The following is a 16547-nucleotide window of genomic DNA, read 5'->3' on the forward strand; positions in this document are numbered from 1 at the left end:
AGGTTTTCTGCGTTTCCTTGGCCACCACTTGCGTCTTTAAATGGTTAGAGCAGATATCCGTTGGGCTCCAGCAGCTGTAAAGTCAGTAAAAGTCACGGTCGCTGTTCAGAGAGGGAAGACAATCTGATGTGACGTCAGTGCCAGGGAGTGGACGCGGAGAGTAGAAGAAGCGCAGTGAACACGCCTGCTCTTGTGGACTGAAATCTGCTGTGGTCACTTCACACCAAAAGGGCCTGACCCACACTCTTTTCGTTCAGCGACTCAGAATGTCCGAAGCGCACGACTTTAGCGCCGCCGGCCATTGACTTCAGCTCAAGTCTCGTTCACGACTTCCGAAGGGAACGCGCAGGTTTCCCCTACACACCTTTACCTACGCGCCGTACAGGTAGGGACGTCGAGCCGGAAGAACTCGCATATCGGGTTACCGTCAACAATTACAACAAGAGTAGAGATACAAGACTACATTGAGTTGTTTGTATTGACTCAACTCTTTTTTTTTAATCACATGAGGGTCCCATAAGGGATACAGTTGAGAAGACATATTGATGAGGAAAGATCTCGCCATGCCGGAACAGAAGAGGAAAATTTACATTTTGGTGGACGTCCTTTGTGTGCTTGTGGGTGAGTTTGTCAATATCTTTCTTTCCAATCATGGCTGAAAAGTAGGTTAGGTTCCACAAGGCTTGTTAAGTGAACAACAAGTCACTCATACGGCGCATCAACAGCGCGTAGCATACCACAAAACTTTTCAAAGAAGTAGGCTAGCCAATAACCGATTGAATGCAATACGATTTTACTGTTGGCTTGGTGTAGACATTTCACTTGTTATCAGAGCCACTCCATGCGCGCGTTACTCAACGCGTGTTTTGCACTCTTTACCTGTAGATACCTGCCCACACACACACACACACACACACACACACACACACACACACACACACACACACACACACACACACACACACACACACACACCGTGGTTACCTAACAAATTCTCGGCAGGTTGGTCGTTGCGAAGCGATTGATTCCCTTTGCGCTTGCAGCTGAGAGTTTTATCACCAAGGCAACTATCTTTACACATCCGGTATAGTCAGAGGATTTACCGACCCATTTATCGGTCATAACAATAAAAGGAGTGAAAGGTATGCACCACTACCTTTTCAGCCTGCGATGCGCCGTCATGTGTAACTGAAGTGATATAGGCTACCACCGGAAGAATAAAAACTGGCATGCATGGGATCATTTCCATTCTCTTTTGACTTGAAATGGCATGAGACCATGGAGGATGTAGGCCTACATATTCACCAGCCCAGTAGTTTCAGGTTCATGTCAATGGTGGAAAGACACACGGGCATACACATGCTCACACACACACTTACACTGACAACACAACTACTGTTTTTTTAGTTGATATAAAAAAGTTTTGCCATATGAGTGTGTGCATTCTCTGTATATGTACATAGACTGTGCCTTCTCCTGCTTCTCCTAATCCTCAGAGAGTGCCCCGGCAGTGGTTGGTGTAGTCTGTGTGATATGCAGGACTATGCAGTATACCCACTTTACAGCATCACCATCTCCGCATACCCACTTAAAATAGGCAAGGATATGTATTAACATTTGGGGTTGATCACAGTATACCCACTACAGCTAACTATGCTACGCCACTGTGCCCTGGCACATGGTGTGTGTGTGTGTGTGTGTGTGTGTGTGTGTGTGTGTGTGTGTGTGTGTGTGTGTGTGTTACGGATGATTGGCACATGAATCACCACGGGAACAGGGTTTCCCTCCAGCAGAGAGTGGCGTTGCCATGGCATCCCAGGGGTGTGCTTGTTCAGAGGGAGGTGTGAATCTCCGTGTGTGTGTGTGTGTGAATCTCCGTGTGTGTGTGTGTGTATATGTGTGTGTGTGTGTGGATCTCCATGTGCCTGTGTGCGTGTGAATCTTTGTGTGTGTGTGTGTGTGTGTGGAGAAGAGGCCTATTTTCTCTCTGGCAGGCATGTGGCTTCACATTCCTCACTTTGCCTTTATGTGAGAGAGAGTGCGTATGAGCGAGAGAAAGAGAGAAGGTGGTGATGGCAATGCTGGCAGTGTGGGGGTGTATTGGAGTGGGATAAGGGAAGCGGTGTGTATTATGCTGAAGTGGTGACAGCAGTGTGTAGGTATGATTGGGAAGTGAGAAGGTGTTCGCATGTTGGATGGAGAGTCTTCTGGCTGTAGTGGCGTGAGTGCGGTAACTTGTTGAAACTTGCCTGGGACTCCCCGGACAGAAGCAGGCAGGCACACAAAAGACACGTCTCCCTGGCCCTGACATCTCTGTTTGAGCCCTGCTCTTCATGGCGGCCACTGTCTTACCAACACAAATATTTGCTATTGTGTCTCTTGTTAAAATCGTCTTGCAGGAAAGAAAGATGACACACACACACACACACACACACACACACACACACACACACACCCACGCACACACTATGGCCCAAGCTTCCTGTCTCCTCCAGTCCTGATGAGACTTGTTGTGGAGCGAACAGCAGGAAGAGTTTGCAAATGTTTCTCACAGTGGCCCTGCTTATGGGTCAGAAGGGTAGGCTAGATCTGTGGATCATGTGGACGCGTTTACTGTGTACATTGTTTTATGAGTCTTTTTTTTCTTATTTTTGATCTGCCATTTGCTCTGTGAGAACTATAGCCTACCTGGTAGATTCCATTCCGTTTTTTATCAAGCAGTTCTTTTCCTTCATAGTAAATGTATTAAACTTCAGTTCCAAGTCCTGATTTCATCCATAGGCTAAACAGGACATGATGATTTCGAATAAACTATATGAAAAAAGTGTGTACAAACCTTCAGTAAGTGGTAAGTGTCCCAAAATGACACTACTTTCAACAGTGTATCTGGCTTGTTGCTAGCCTGCTTTGAGGAGAACCTGGGCATTGAGTGCAGATCTGCGGCTCACAGATCCAGACAGCAACGAGTACAAATGAGTTTGGACTGCTGTTACAGGATGGATGGACTTGTGCTAGATCAGGCGGGCCTAGAAATCCACCAGGCAAGGGCCGTATCCACTTAAGAGGAAGTAGCTGTTTTTGCCAAGATTTTCGTGTGTAAACGTGGCTGCCTTGCCCAGAGTCTTTATTAGTCCTGAAATGGCTGTCTCCAACAGATGTGTGTTAGGCCACTTTGGGTTGTCATGGTGATCTCCCCAGGTGATTGTAGGTTGCCGTGGCGCTTTTGTCTTGGGTCCCCTCCCCTCACTCACACACACACACACACACACACACACACACACACACAGTGTCGTCTTATGGTGTTTTGCCTGTACTAGTTGGTTAGTGTTTGGAAGGAGAGGGTCTGTCTCTTGTACCATGTACAGATGGCCGGTGTGTCCCGTCCCAGTAGATCTGTGTCAGAACAGGGCCAGACTCCGACTGTGCTCTGTTGAGAAATATGTTTGTGTAGTGTGTGTCTCTCAGGAGTGTGTGTGTTTGATTTGTGCAGTTCACCTCTGGAGACCTTTGGGGAGTGTGACACCACTGTCGTGGTAGACAAACATATATCCACATCCACACCACTGTAGTGGTGGACTAACATCTAGCCACATCCACACCATCACCATCCTGCAGGAACTGGGCACTGTGAACGGACCACCTCCTGTTTTATCACTTACTGGCCATTTCCAGTAGCCCGACGTGATTAATAATCACTTGGTGATTGTGAGCTGTACTGTTACAAGACCGCACCCTCGAGTAAATAATGATTTATTGATCGGCTTCTCTTGATAGTGAGAGGAAGTAAAAGGTCAGTTGTTGAGTGTATGGAACTCGGACATCTCCAGCGGTTGAGGGTCAGGGCCAGACTGGTTTTAATAGAGGAACTACAAGATAAGGTTAGAAGAGACTGGTTTTGATAGGGGAACCACAGGAGAGAGCCAAAAGAGACTGTTTTTGTTTTTTTATAAGTATTTTTTTTTTTAAGTATATATTTTGGTCTTTTTCGCCTTTAATCATGTAGGATAGTATAGAGAGACAGGAAGTGAGTGGGAGAGAGAGATTGGGTGGGATCCGGAAAGAACCACGGGGCGGGAATCGAACCCGGGTCGCCGGGGTGTGGTGCAGGTGCCCCAGCCAGTCGCATCACAGCTGGGGCCAAAAGAGACTGGTTTTAATGGAGCTACAGGAGAGGGCTAAACGAGACTGGTAGAGAAGAGAAGAGAACCTATAGGGACCAGATTTGCATTCAGCCCTGGCAAAATGTTTATTTCAGCTTAAACTGTGGTGCGCTGAACACTTTATTGTTGGCACAAGTTGGGGTGTTGTGGACATGTTCACAGCTGGGCTCTTTGTGGAGTCGACTGCTCATGACTGGTTCAGGGGTATACTTGGAACTGAGGTAGACTGGAGCACACCGCCATGATCTGAACAAAATGAGGGCCTGGGGATGACTGACATGTAGTGTGTGTGTTAGTGTGTGTGAGAGAAATTTTACTGTTAAAGGGAACTGATGTGTCTGATCAGTTCAGAAGGCTCCAGAGATCTTAGCCTGTGCTCCCTCCTCCTCCTCTCCCTCACTCTTCCTTGTGTGTGTGTGTGTGTGTTTAACTACTTTGTTTGTGTGTTTTCAGGTAAATATGGCTGATATACAAATGTGGCACATGTGGTCAGATAATGTGGCTGGTATGCTAACGATGATAGACAGCAGTATATTTGCATGGTGGACGTCTGTCTGTCTGTCTGTCTGTCTCTGTCTCTCTCTCTCTCTCTCTCTCTCTCTCTCTCTCTCTCTCTGTCTGCATGCATGTAGGCATGTTCCTCTGTCTGTGACTGCGTGACGTGACTGTGACTGTGCGTGTGTGATAGTTGGAGTGTTTTTGTATGATAGGCGGCGTGCAGAACTGCCCTTTCCCCTGTGATTAACAGCATGTGTACATGTAGACATGGATCTGTGTGTGTGTGTGTGTGTGTGAGTGAGTGAGAATGCCGTGTAGACCAGCCCTTTCCCCTGTGAGTTCTTTCTTTTCTCCTCTTTCATGTCTCTCTCTCTCCATCCTTCTCTCTCTCTCTCTCTCTCTCTCTCTCTCTCTCTCTCTCTCTCTCTCTTTATCCCTCTCTGTATCTCCCCATCTCTGCATTGAAGTGTGGTCCTCCCGGGCCCTGTTCTGTTCCACAGCCAGGAGCCATTTGTCCAGGCCACAGGTTTCCACTGGGCGCTTCCCTGTTGACTTGTGCTCATGCATGAGCGTCGTTTGTTTGTTTGTTTGTGTGTGTGTGGGTTTGGGTGGGGTGGTGTGTGTGTGTGTGTGGTTGTTTGTGTCCTAATGAGGAGGAGGAAGCAGACGGTGTGACAGAAGAGGGCAGGGGAATGGAGGGGTGGAGGGAAAGAGATGTAAAGAAAGAGAAGGGAAGGGGGGAGAGAGGCAGCTATGGGAGCAGGAGCTGCCACCTTTTTCCTGCTATTATGTGGCTTTCGGGTTTGTGTGTGTGTGTGTGTGCGCCAGTACACATACAGACTGCATTTTGTTAAGGATCATGATCATACAACAGGTATGTGTGTGTGTGTGTGTGTGTGAATGTGACCTGTGTCAGATGCTAAGAGTGGTGTGTGTGTGTGTGTGAGGGTGGGTGTTCTGTGTGTGTGAGGGTGGGTGTTGTGTGTCTGTGTGTATGTGTGTGTGTGTGTGTGTGGGGGGGGTGCATTCCTTTGTGCTATGTCTGAGCTCAGGATTATCGGCTGATCCATACACACACTAGTGAGCAGCCAGCATGCAGAAAGAAAGGATAATGGGGGAGCAATGGAGCAGCGGTGGAGATGGAGAGAGATGGACAGAGCACAGGGAGAGTTTTACAGAGGGAGAAAGGGATGGAGGGAGATGGAGAGAAAGGTGAACTCAGAGACAGCAAGCGAGTGGTAGGGAGAAGTGATCAGGGCTTGAATTGGATTGGTAGATGAATGGAGAGATAGAAGAGATGGAAAGGACAGATGAAAAGAAAGAGAGGAGGAGGAGAGAGGTATCACTTGGTGGTGGTGGTGGGGGGCACTTGTAGAGAGAGATAGAATGTATAGTAATACTGTATCTTTTAGAGGTTTGATACAGTTTTCACAAGTTTCATTTATTATTCTCTTTCTTTTTTTATTATTTGTATGATTTATTTTTTTAAACAGATATTGTATCTGCGTTGTTTTGTTAGAGAGAGAGAAAATGGGGGTTGGGGGTGAGAATGGTGAGACTATGGGAGTGGTGGGTGGAAGAGGGAAGAATGGAGAGAGAGAGGTAGTTCTAGAATGCTACCTGACAACTGGCAGCAAGAAAAATGAGCTCCTGAGAGAAAATATATTATGCCAGAACAAGTTTGTTTACACTACTTCAAGTGAAGTCTAATAATTGGGTAGTGATTTGGAAACAACAGAGGCAGAAGATTGTCAAGGTAAAACCTCTGAGAGACATCTTGTATAACCTTAAAAAAGACTGTAAAGAGCTGCAAAAGCTAATTGTTAGCTGAGTTTAGCCAAACTGTCAAACTGCCACTCGGTGACATCATAATGGATAGTAGACTGGACAAAAATATGGCTAAAGCAGAGGCATCTTTTAAAAATGAAGATGAACTGGAAATTACATACCCAGAGACTATCAAATCAGCTAAAGAAAGGAAGAAGATCAAAGAGATCATAATGAGAGAACATCCTGAAGCCCTTCTGTCTGATTACATGGGACCTGATGACAACAAGGTCTTGTGCAACCTTCTCTTCTTCACAAGTTACCCCACAGCATGGTACACCACCCTGTGCTCTGCTTGGAAATGTGTGAAGAGAGGAGGAATCAGTAGAGGAAGGCAAATTACATTGGAGGGGGAGAAGGACATCAAACTTACAGTCAACCTATATCACAACGGTACTGTGATGGTGCAGGGAACAGAGGACAGTCTTACAAGTTTTCAGAGGACATTCAAAGACCTAAAAAATGACACTCTGAATCATAAACAGGATCTGGAGGTGAAGGCAGCAATATCATCAGGAGCTGTGACAGACCATAGCCTCACCACCTGCCCATCCAGTGATACAGGTCCCAAGACCCCTTCCTCCCCTGACACCAAAGGACTGAGAGACACCATGGTCCAATTTGAGCAGGACTACATCATGTTCAAAGAGGAAACCACACACAACTTGCAGCAGCTTCAAGACCAACTATTTCACCCTGACATGAACATGGTGCGACAGCTCTGCGTGACAGTCAGGCAATTGGAGGAGGCCAATCAGGAACTGCGACAGGAGGTGAGGTCTCTGAAGGAGGAGCTGTTGAGAATGGAGAGACACTGCCAGGGTCCGAAGGACCAACCTCTTGACAACAGGAGCAGTGAGCCATCAGACAAAATGACCATCTTGTCTGACAGTGCCACCAACGCTGTTGCAGTGCCCATAACTCCAGCATCACCTCCTGAAGACCAACACCGCCAGAACAACCGCCTGAGCAGTCTGGCCTTCACTTCACCATCAATTAACCATGATCAACAACGGATAAAGCCTGCAAATAAGGATAAGGACAACATCTTCATCTTGTGTGACTCCAATGGGGACCATCTAAACCAAAGACGACTCTTTCCAAAGAGTCATGTCAACAAGCTTTGGTGTCCTACCACTCAAACAGCAAAAGACATACTTCAAAAAGGATTGCTGAATAATCCATCGCACATCATCATCCACACAGGGACAAATGACCTTAAAAGAAGAGGAACTGATGTGGCAGAAGCCTTAATAGCCACCGTAAGACTGGCCACACAAAAGCATCCGGCGGCTAAGGTAATCCTCTCATCTTTGCTTCCGAGACGTGATGTACCTACAACAGTGACTGAGCAAATCAACAGCAAAGTTCTATCCTTTTGTGCCAACATGTCAAATGTTAAAGTAGCTCATCATACCGATATTACCATCAATCATCTGTATGACAATGTACACATTCACAAGGAAGGCATGAAACTATTCGCAAAAAAACTCAAAGACACAGCATTTAATAGAGAAAGAATCTTCAGCCCAGAGAGAGGTAACATCATCACACATAAACCTTCCTATGCAGCTACAGTGTCCAGAGGTACAGATCTCACAGATAAGAACAATGCTAAGACACATATGTGATAGCCTCTTGAAATAGTTGTCTGACATGAACAGAAAAGACATGAGGGTAAAAAAAAAAAAAAAAAAGTACCCATGTAAAGGTAGAAAGGTTATGGGATTATCTGCGTGTGTGTGTGTGTGTGTGTGTGTGTGTGTGTGTGTGTGTGTGTGTGTGTGTGTGTGTGTGTGTGTGTGTGTGTGTGCGTGTGTGTGTGCGTGCGTGTGTGCGTGCGTGTGTGAGAGTGAGAGTGTATCAGTGGGAGGGAGAATTATACACTTACACGTTTGTATGTACTGTATGTTGGCTCGTATGCAAAATACTTCTAAGTCTATTGTGTATGAAAACATTTTGTTATTATTATTATTTGTTTATTTATTCATTTATTACTCCCTCCCGAACTGAATACCAAGATAAAGTGTGTGTGTATTGTGCGAGTGCATTCTTATGGCTGTGTGTGTGTGTGTGTGTGTGTGTGTGTGTGGATGTACTGTATGTATGTGTGTGTGTGTGTGTGTGTGTGTGTGTGTGTGTGGTATTAGTTATTGTAAGGAATACACTTGTCCAATTGTTTGTCTATATGGCTGTCTGTTTGTCTGCAGTCTGCGTCAAGTATGTTAATTTGTGTCTTGTTTTACTTGTTTTTTTTTTTTTTTTTTTTTTTTTTTTCAGTCTCTGTCCTATGTGTGCAAAGGCCAAGTTCAAAATGGTATCTGTGTCTCAGTGTCTTGTCAATGTCTTGTCTTGTCAATGTCATGTCAGCATAATGTCAACTGTCTGTCTATATTCCAAGTATTACCTTACTTAGTTTATGTCTGTTGTCTGTTTGTCTACACACGTGGTAGTATACCTGTTACCCTCTAACCCACTTTTATTTACTTGATTCAGCTATTTTAAAAAAAACAAAAAAACACTTGAGTAGTCAAACTTTCTTAATTCTGGCAAATTATATTAACTATCATGACATCTCTCAAAATTACTTGTTATAATATTCAGGGAATGCATTCTTCTTCTTTTGGAGAAAAGATAAGAGATTTAGATTTTGTAAATATCGTTAATAGTTCAGATATATGTATAGCACTTGAAACGTGGAGTAAAGGTGAACAGGAATACTACTCACTACCTAACTATAGAGAGATTAGTGTCCCTTCTATTAAACACCCCAAAGTCAAATGTGGCAGGAAATCAGGAGGAATTGTAGTTTGGTTGAAAGAATCTATTGCAAAATATATTGCTACTGTAAAAAAAGGACCATCACACATATGGCTAAAACTTTCAAAAGAACTTACACATTGCACTCAGGATACTTACTTATGTGCCATTTACATTCCACCCTTTGAGTCTCCATATTACAATGAAAACATATTTGAAACATTGAAAACGGATATTACTGAATTTCAAGCCATTGGAAAAATCCTTATAATGGGCGACTTAAATGCACGCATAGGAAACGAATCAGATTATATAGACTCGCATGGATTAAAACATATTACCGAATTTAAACAAAATAACATTGTTAGTAGTCATAGGAATACTTTTGACAGTATCATTAACAAACATGGCAAGGAGATCATACAACTCTGTAAAGCAGTGGGGCTGTACATTGTTAATGGGAGAACAAAGGGTGACTCTTTGGGCAAGTTTACCTACTGCTCACCACTGGGCAGTAGTGTGGTGGATTATGCTGTAACAGATTTAGACACTGACCAAATAAGTTATTTCATGGTGATGCCACAGCTACCTCTGTCAGACCATTGCCACATTGTCATTAGTTTAAAGGCAAATCTCAATATAGAACAACAAAAACCAACTTCAGCATTACACCCACTCCCAAAAAAATACAAATGGAAAGATGCCCGACAGGAACATTACAAATCCGAACTAAACTCAATTGAACTAGAAAACATGATATATTCCTTCCTGTTCTCTAAATTCTATAACAATAAAGAAAACATCAACTTGGCCACTGAAAAAATAACAGCAATATTTTCGACAGCTGCTAAAAGATCCTTAATCAGTTGTCAACATAAAAACACCGGTAGTAAAAGGAAAATGAACACAAATCAAAACAAATGGTTTGACAAAGACTGCAGAACACTGAGAAAAGAATTGAGGTTGTGGTCAAACAAAAAACACAGAGAACCTGGAAATCAAGAAATTAGATTAAAATATCATTGCATCCTTCATATCTACAAATTACTCCTGAGACGCAAAAAAGCTGACTATGTCAATAATCAGCTTAAACAAATTGATAATGCTCTAGACCAAAACTCTTTTTGGGACCTCTGGAAAAACCTTCACGAAACAAAAAAAGAAAATTCTTTACCATTAGTTGATGGCAATATGTGGACCACACATTTTGAAAGCTTACTTAAGCAAAATAACCTAACTCCAGAACAAACAATCTTATACTCCCAATTAAAAAAGCTTGAACATACCGAAAAAGATCAATTAAACAAATTAGACTGTATTATAACACTACATGAACTGAATACCAAGATAAAATCCCTTAAAAACAAAAAATCCTGTGGCGTAGATGGAATTTACAATGAGATGCTAAAGCACAGCACCCCTCAACTTAGAGAAGCTATCCTAAAATTATTCAATTTGATATTATCAGCTGGCCACTTCCCAGATAAATGGAAAATGAGTCAAATCACACCCATATTTAAAAAGGGCAATAAACTTAATCCAAACAATTACAGAGGCATCTCACTAGGCAGCAATCTTGGTAAATTATTTTGCGGTATATTAAACAATAGAATAACAAATTTTATACAAGACAATCAAATATTAAATTCTTCCCAAATTGGCTTCTCAAAATGTAATAGAACAACAGACCACATATACACTTTAAATACACTTATAGATGAACATGTACATAAAGTAAAAAAAGGGAAAATATTTGCCTGCTTCGTAGATTTTAGTAAAGCCTTTGATTCGGTTTGGCATGAGGGACTTTTACTAAAACTTTTAGATTATAAAATTGGAGGTAAAACATATGACGTAATTAAAGACATGTATACAGACAACATAAGTTGTGTAAAAATTAACAACAAACAAACCAATTATTTTCATCAGACTAAAGGAGTTAGACAAGGCTGTTGCCTGAGCCCAACATTATTTAATATTTATATAAACGACATAGCTAATAAACTTGAAAATTCACAATCGCCAGGGCTTAAACTTCTAGATAGAGAAATTAAATGTCTGCTCTTTGCCGACGATCTACTCTTACTCTCCCCCAGTGCAGAAGGATTGCAAGAAAATCTTAACACTCTTAGTGAATATAGCCAAACATGGGCCCTTCCAATAAACATGGACAAATCTAAAATCATAGTATTCGAAAGAAAACATTCAAAAATAAGTAAGAACCTCAACTTCACCATTGGCAAACAAGAACTGGAGCAGGTGAAAGAATATTGCTATTTAGGACTAATTATCTCGTCCACAGGAAAATTTGACAGTGCTATCAAAAATTTAACAGAAAAAGCAAGAAAAACATACTACATATTACGGAAATCGCTAATTCAATTCAACCCTCCAGTGAAAATGTGGCTCAAGATATTTGACTCTCTTATAAAACCTATTCTGCTATATGGAAGTGAAATTTGGGGCCCTAAATATAAAGAGAATTTTGATTTATGGGACAAAACCCTGCCTGAGATATTCCACTTGGAATTCTGCAAAGGCATTTTGGGAGTAAACAGAAGTTCCCCTAACCTAGGTTGTAGAGCGGAACTTGGAAGATACCCTCTTCTTATTAATATTCAAAAGAGAGCAGCAAAATTCTGGCACCACCTGCAGATAAGTAAACCTGAGAGGTACCACCACACTGCTGCCCAGCTGAGGAGTAGACACCCTGAAAAGGAACCCCTAAATCACCTCATCCAAAAATATAGTCTAGACAAAAGCGATCTAAGTATAGTCTCAAAATTAAAACAATTTGAAAAAAGGTCTAAAGAACAATATGTCAATGATTGGAAGGAAAAAATTGAACTGATAAGTAAACTAAATTATTACAAAGTGATACGAAAAGAATATAAATTGGCGCCATATTTAATTCGAATCAAAAATCATCACCAAAGAAAACTACTAGCCAAGTATAGGTTAAGTGATCATAGCCTTGCCATTGAAAAAGGGAGACATAGGCAAACCTGGGTGTCACGTGAACAAAGAATATGCATTCATTGTAATACTGGAGAGATAGAGGATGAAGCCCATTTCCTAACAACATGCACCAAATACAAACACTTAAGAGAAACATGTTATAAAAGAATAGAATACGTTTGCCCAGAATTCATTAACTTAGACAATGAACTAAAACTACCATTCCTCCTGGGAGAAGTTGATAGCCTTACACAATTAGCCTCTGAATACTTGGAGTCTTGTCACATTTTGAGAGAAAAATCCACATGACCATCAACACGTTCTGCTTATTATTTACATTATTTACATTAGTATAAATTAGTATAAGTTAGTGTAGGGTTTTTTTTTTTTTTTTTTTTTTCATGTATTTCTTATTATTCGATATTATTTTTTCATTCTTTTGCATTAGTATAAGTTAGTATAAGTTAGCATAAGTTTTCTTTTTTCATGTATTTCTTATCATTCAATATTATTTACCATTCTTTTGAACTAGTATAGTATAAGTTTTCTTTTTTTTACACTTCTGTATTACTCAATATTACAGCATGTATTATTCTTTGACTATTATAACCTGATTGATGCTTTGGCAATATTGTACTTACATTCATGCCAATAAAGCTTTTTGAATTGAATTGAATTGAATTGAGAGAGAGAGAGAGAGAGGAGGGAGAGACACACAGTCCTGTGAAAAAGACTGCTGTCCACAAAAGAGTGAAGGTCGGCCTGGCCTGTGTATTCACAGCGCAAATCCACCCCCCCCCCACCACCACCATCCCCCTGGCCACACACACACACACACACACACACCAACCATGCATGCACAGAAACATACATGCAACCTATATATTTCCACACACACACACACACACACACACACACACACACACACACACACAAAAACACCAGACATGCATGCACCCTATATTCCCATACACACAGATATCTACACACACACCCCTCTCTGCCTCTTTCTTGCTTTCTTTTTCTGTCTTGCTCACTCTCTGTCTCTTTCTCTTTCCCACTCTCACACACACACACACACACACACATTGTGTTGTGCTGGGGTTGCACCCACATGCCATCTCAACAAGCAGAGACATGACTTGTCTCACACAGACACACACACAGGTACACCATAAACAATGCAGCCATGTATAGACATGCATGCCTTGAGCACCAAAACATGCTTTGGGTACATACACTCAGAAAGAGCGAGGGGGAAATGAACACAAACATGTTTATGGCAATATACAGACCCCCCCAGAGAGAGAGAGAGAGAGAGAGAGAGAGAGAGAGAGAGAGAGAGAGAGAGAGAGAGAGAGAGAGAGAGAGAGAGAGAGAGAGAGAGAGAGAGAGAGAGAGAGAGAGAGAGAGAGAGAGAGAGAGAGAGAGAGAGAGAGAGAGAGAGAGAGAGAGAGAGAGAGAGAGAGAGAGAGAGACATTACATTACTTTTAGATCATCGTCGCATGTCTGCTAAACACAACACCGCCATGACACATTTACACCCCTCTCTAGCAGACACGACACAACACCACACCGCTGTGATACATTTACAGATTCCCCCTCTACTGGACACAACACAACACCGCTGTGATGCGTTGACAGATTCCCCCTCTACTGGACACAACACAACACCGCTGTGATACGTTTACAGATTCCCCCTCTACTGGACACAACACAACACCGCTGTGATACGTTTACAGATCCCCCCGCCCCCTCCCCCACTCCCCACTCTCTCTTCCTGCCTCCTCAACCCATCTCCCATCCCTCTCATGAGCGTTAGAACCCCCACCCCTGTCTCTGACACCATCTCTCTCACTGACCCCTCCCATCCTTCCATGTTGACCCTCTCTCTCCTTCTCTCTATACTCCCCTCTCTCTGCCCCCCTCTTTCTCTCTCGCTCTCTCGGAGTTCACTGCCCCAGTAAAGGCGCTCTCCCACAGCAGTGTCCTGTTGCCTGGACGATGGCGTTAAACTCCCGGCCAGAGTCAACCTGCTGGTTAAACCCGTTTCCTGTGATGAGCACCATCTGGAGATTCCTCGTCTGCCCCCTCCCTCTCCATCTTCCTCTCCCTTCTCTCTCTCTCTCTTCATCTCTCCATCTCTTTTTCTCTCCTCTATCTCTTTCTTGTGTCTCTCATTCCTCCTCTTTTGTCTCTCCTCTCCTCTCACCTTCCTCTTCTTCTCTTCTCTTCTCCTCTCCCCATGTCTCCTCTTCTCCCTCCTCTCTCTCACATGACTCCATCTCTCTGACTCTGTCCTCTTGTTCTCCGTGGTCAAGGCTGCTGTTTGACCTCACTTCTCTTGTCTGAGAAGTCCCACTCCTGCTTTCTCATAACATGGCATGACTTGCAGGCTTCCACACAAAGAGGAACCTCAAGTTTATCACTCACACTTTAGTTTGATGATTTACTATCAGCTACCAACAGACGCTCAGATTGTAAACAAACTACATGTTGACACCCTATTAACTACAGTTTATAATTAAGGTTAGGGTTAAGGTTAGGGTTAGGGGTTGGGCCTGGTTAAGACAGCAATAAGACACTGTCATGATTCTGGCAGATCTGTTTCAGAAGCCAGATAGAGTTGATAGCTTCTTGAAAATATCTTTAGTTTATTAATATTCAACTAAACTAGACTGGTGTGAAGAAAGGTGTGTGTGTGTGTGTGTGTGTGTGTGTGTGTGTGTGTGTGTGTGTGTGTGTGTGTGTGTGTGTGTGTGTGTGTGTGTGTGTGTGTGTGTGTGTGTGTGTGTGTGTGTGTGTGTGTGTGTGTGTGTGTGTGTGTGTGTGTGTGTGTGTGTGTGTGTGTGTGTTATCCTCGGTCTCCTCAGGACGCTGACACCAACGCCCCGTGCCGCTCTTCTCTTCACATCCAGTTGTTTCTGAAGTCATATGGTTCATAGAGTTGGTGCTGACCACACACGTGCACACACACACTTCCTCTGGGTGTGTGTGTTTTGCCAGAACAGCGTGCTGTGGGAGTGGGAGACTTATGATTGCTGAGACGTCTCTTTGAGTGAGGACCTGCAGGACTCAACCTCTCCTCCCTGTGCTGTCCAGGCCAAGTGAGCCAAAAGACATGTCCATGAAACTGCTAAGTCATCACATGAACTTGACAAACCGATTGAGACGATGGAGTCTGACACGTGTACGTGAAACTGCTGTGTCATCACATGACCAAGACAGAGGCAATACCATGGTGTCAGAAGAGGGTTCAGACGACCGCTCTCATTCCCAATTATTTAGCTGACACCTTTATCCAGCGCCACATACAACTTTCAAGCTACAGTGTTTGGACTAACAATAAATACTACCTTTACTATAAATACTAGGGTTTTAAATACCACCATTACATACAATTCAAGATAATCAGACACCCATGGTACGGAACTTTGTGACAACCAGGAAGGTAAGCAGGTGACGTTAGGCCAGGGAGGTAAACAGGTGACGTTAGGCCAGGAAGGTAAGCAGGTGACGTTAGGCCAGGGAGGTAAACAGATGACGTTAGGCCAGGGCGGTAAACAGGTGACGTTTGACCTGGTCCTAGTCCTAGCCTGACTCTGCCTTCCTATGTACCTCTACTCAGTTTTCATTACCCTTCAGTACATCGTCTGGGTCTGCAGTATATTTCCGGGTTTTCTCAGGCCAAAAATGTGCAGGTCCAATCAGCGAACAGAGGTAGTAGCTGAAAATTATGATATCGAAGTCTTGCGCTAGTTTGAGCATGACATACGCCACGACCAAACGTTAACAATCGGTTATTATCCAGAGTGGCTCTGGGCAGATCCAGTAGTTTTAAACTTCAGCACAGAGTACCCGCATTCAAGGAAGTTAACGCTTGGCAATGGAAAGTGTCCAGACTCTCTGTACATTATGAAATATGTACGACAGTATGGTAGGACCGGGCTAGCTGAGTCCTGCAGGGAGTGATGAATTTCAAGGGAGTTGAGTACTTGTTCCGCTGGCGGTGTGCTGGTGTCTGTGAGGAGCTTGATAAGATGAGCACTACGTTAGCATTACTCATGTAGCTGGTGCACAGGGCTGGTGTAGACCACGGCACATCTGTTGACCATCAGGAAGGATGGGCCTGTCCCTCTTACTGACAGATTAAGATGAATCAACATTTCTCTCTCTCTCTCTCTCTCTCTCTCTCTCTCTCTCCTCTCTCTTTCTCCTCGTATCCCCCTCCCCTTTTCCCCCCTCTCTATTATTCTGTCACACACAGACACACTCTATCTCATTTTTCTCTGACAGATTTATTTCTCTCTTTTTTGTCATGCATACATTGCTCGTTTGCACTT

The 16547-nt window shown here is 43.3% G+C and overlaps 1 protein-coding gene across 1 annotated transcript in view; it reads left to right on the top strand.

Annotated features, from left to right (window-relative positions):
- Positions 1-120: 120 nt before the first annotated feature.
- The window catches only part of LOC134062892 (phospholipid phosphatase 2-like), a 27851-nt gene continuing 11424 nt past the window's right edge, over positions 121-16547 (top strand). The window contains exons 1-2 of the mRNA XM_062518829.1: positions 121-385; positions 511-621. Of these exons, the coding sequence (XP_062374813.1) occupies positions 546-621 (76 nt within the window). The 5' untranslated portion in view covers positions 121-385; positions 511-545. The remainder of the gene's footprint in view (positions 386-510; positions 622-16547) is intronic.

Source organism: Sardina pilchardus, chromosome 2 (genome assembly GCF_963854185.1).
Source record: "Sardina pilchardus chromosome 2, fSarPil1.1, whole genome shotgun sequence".
Taxonomy (NCBI): Eukaryota; Metazoa; Chordata; class Actinopteri; order Clupeiformes; family Clupeidae; genus Sardina; species Sardina pilchardus.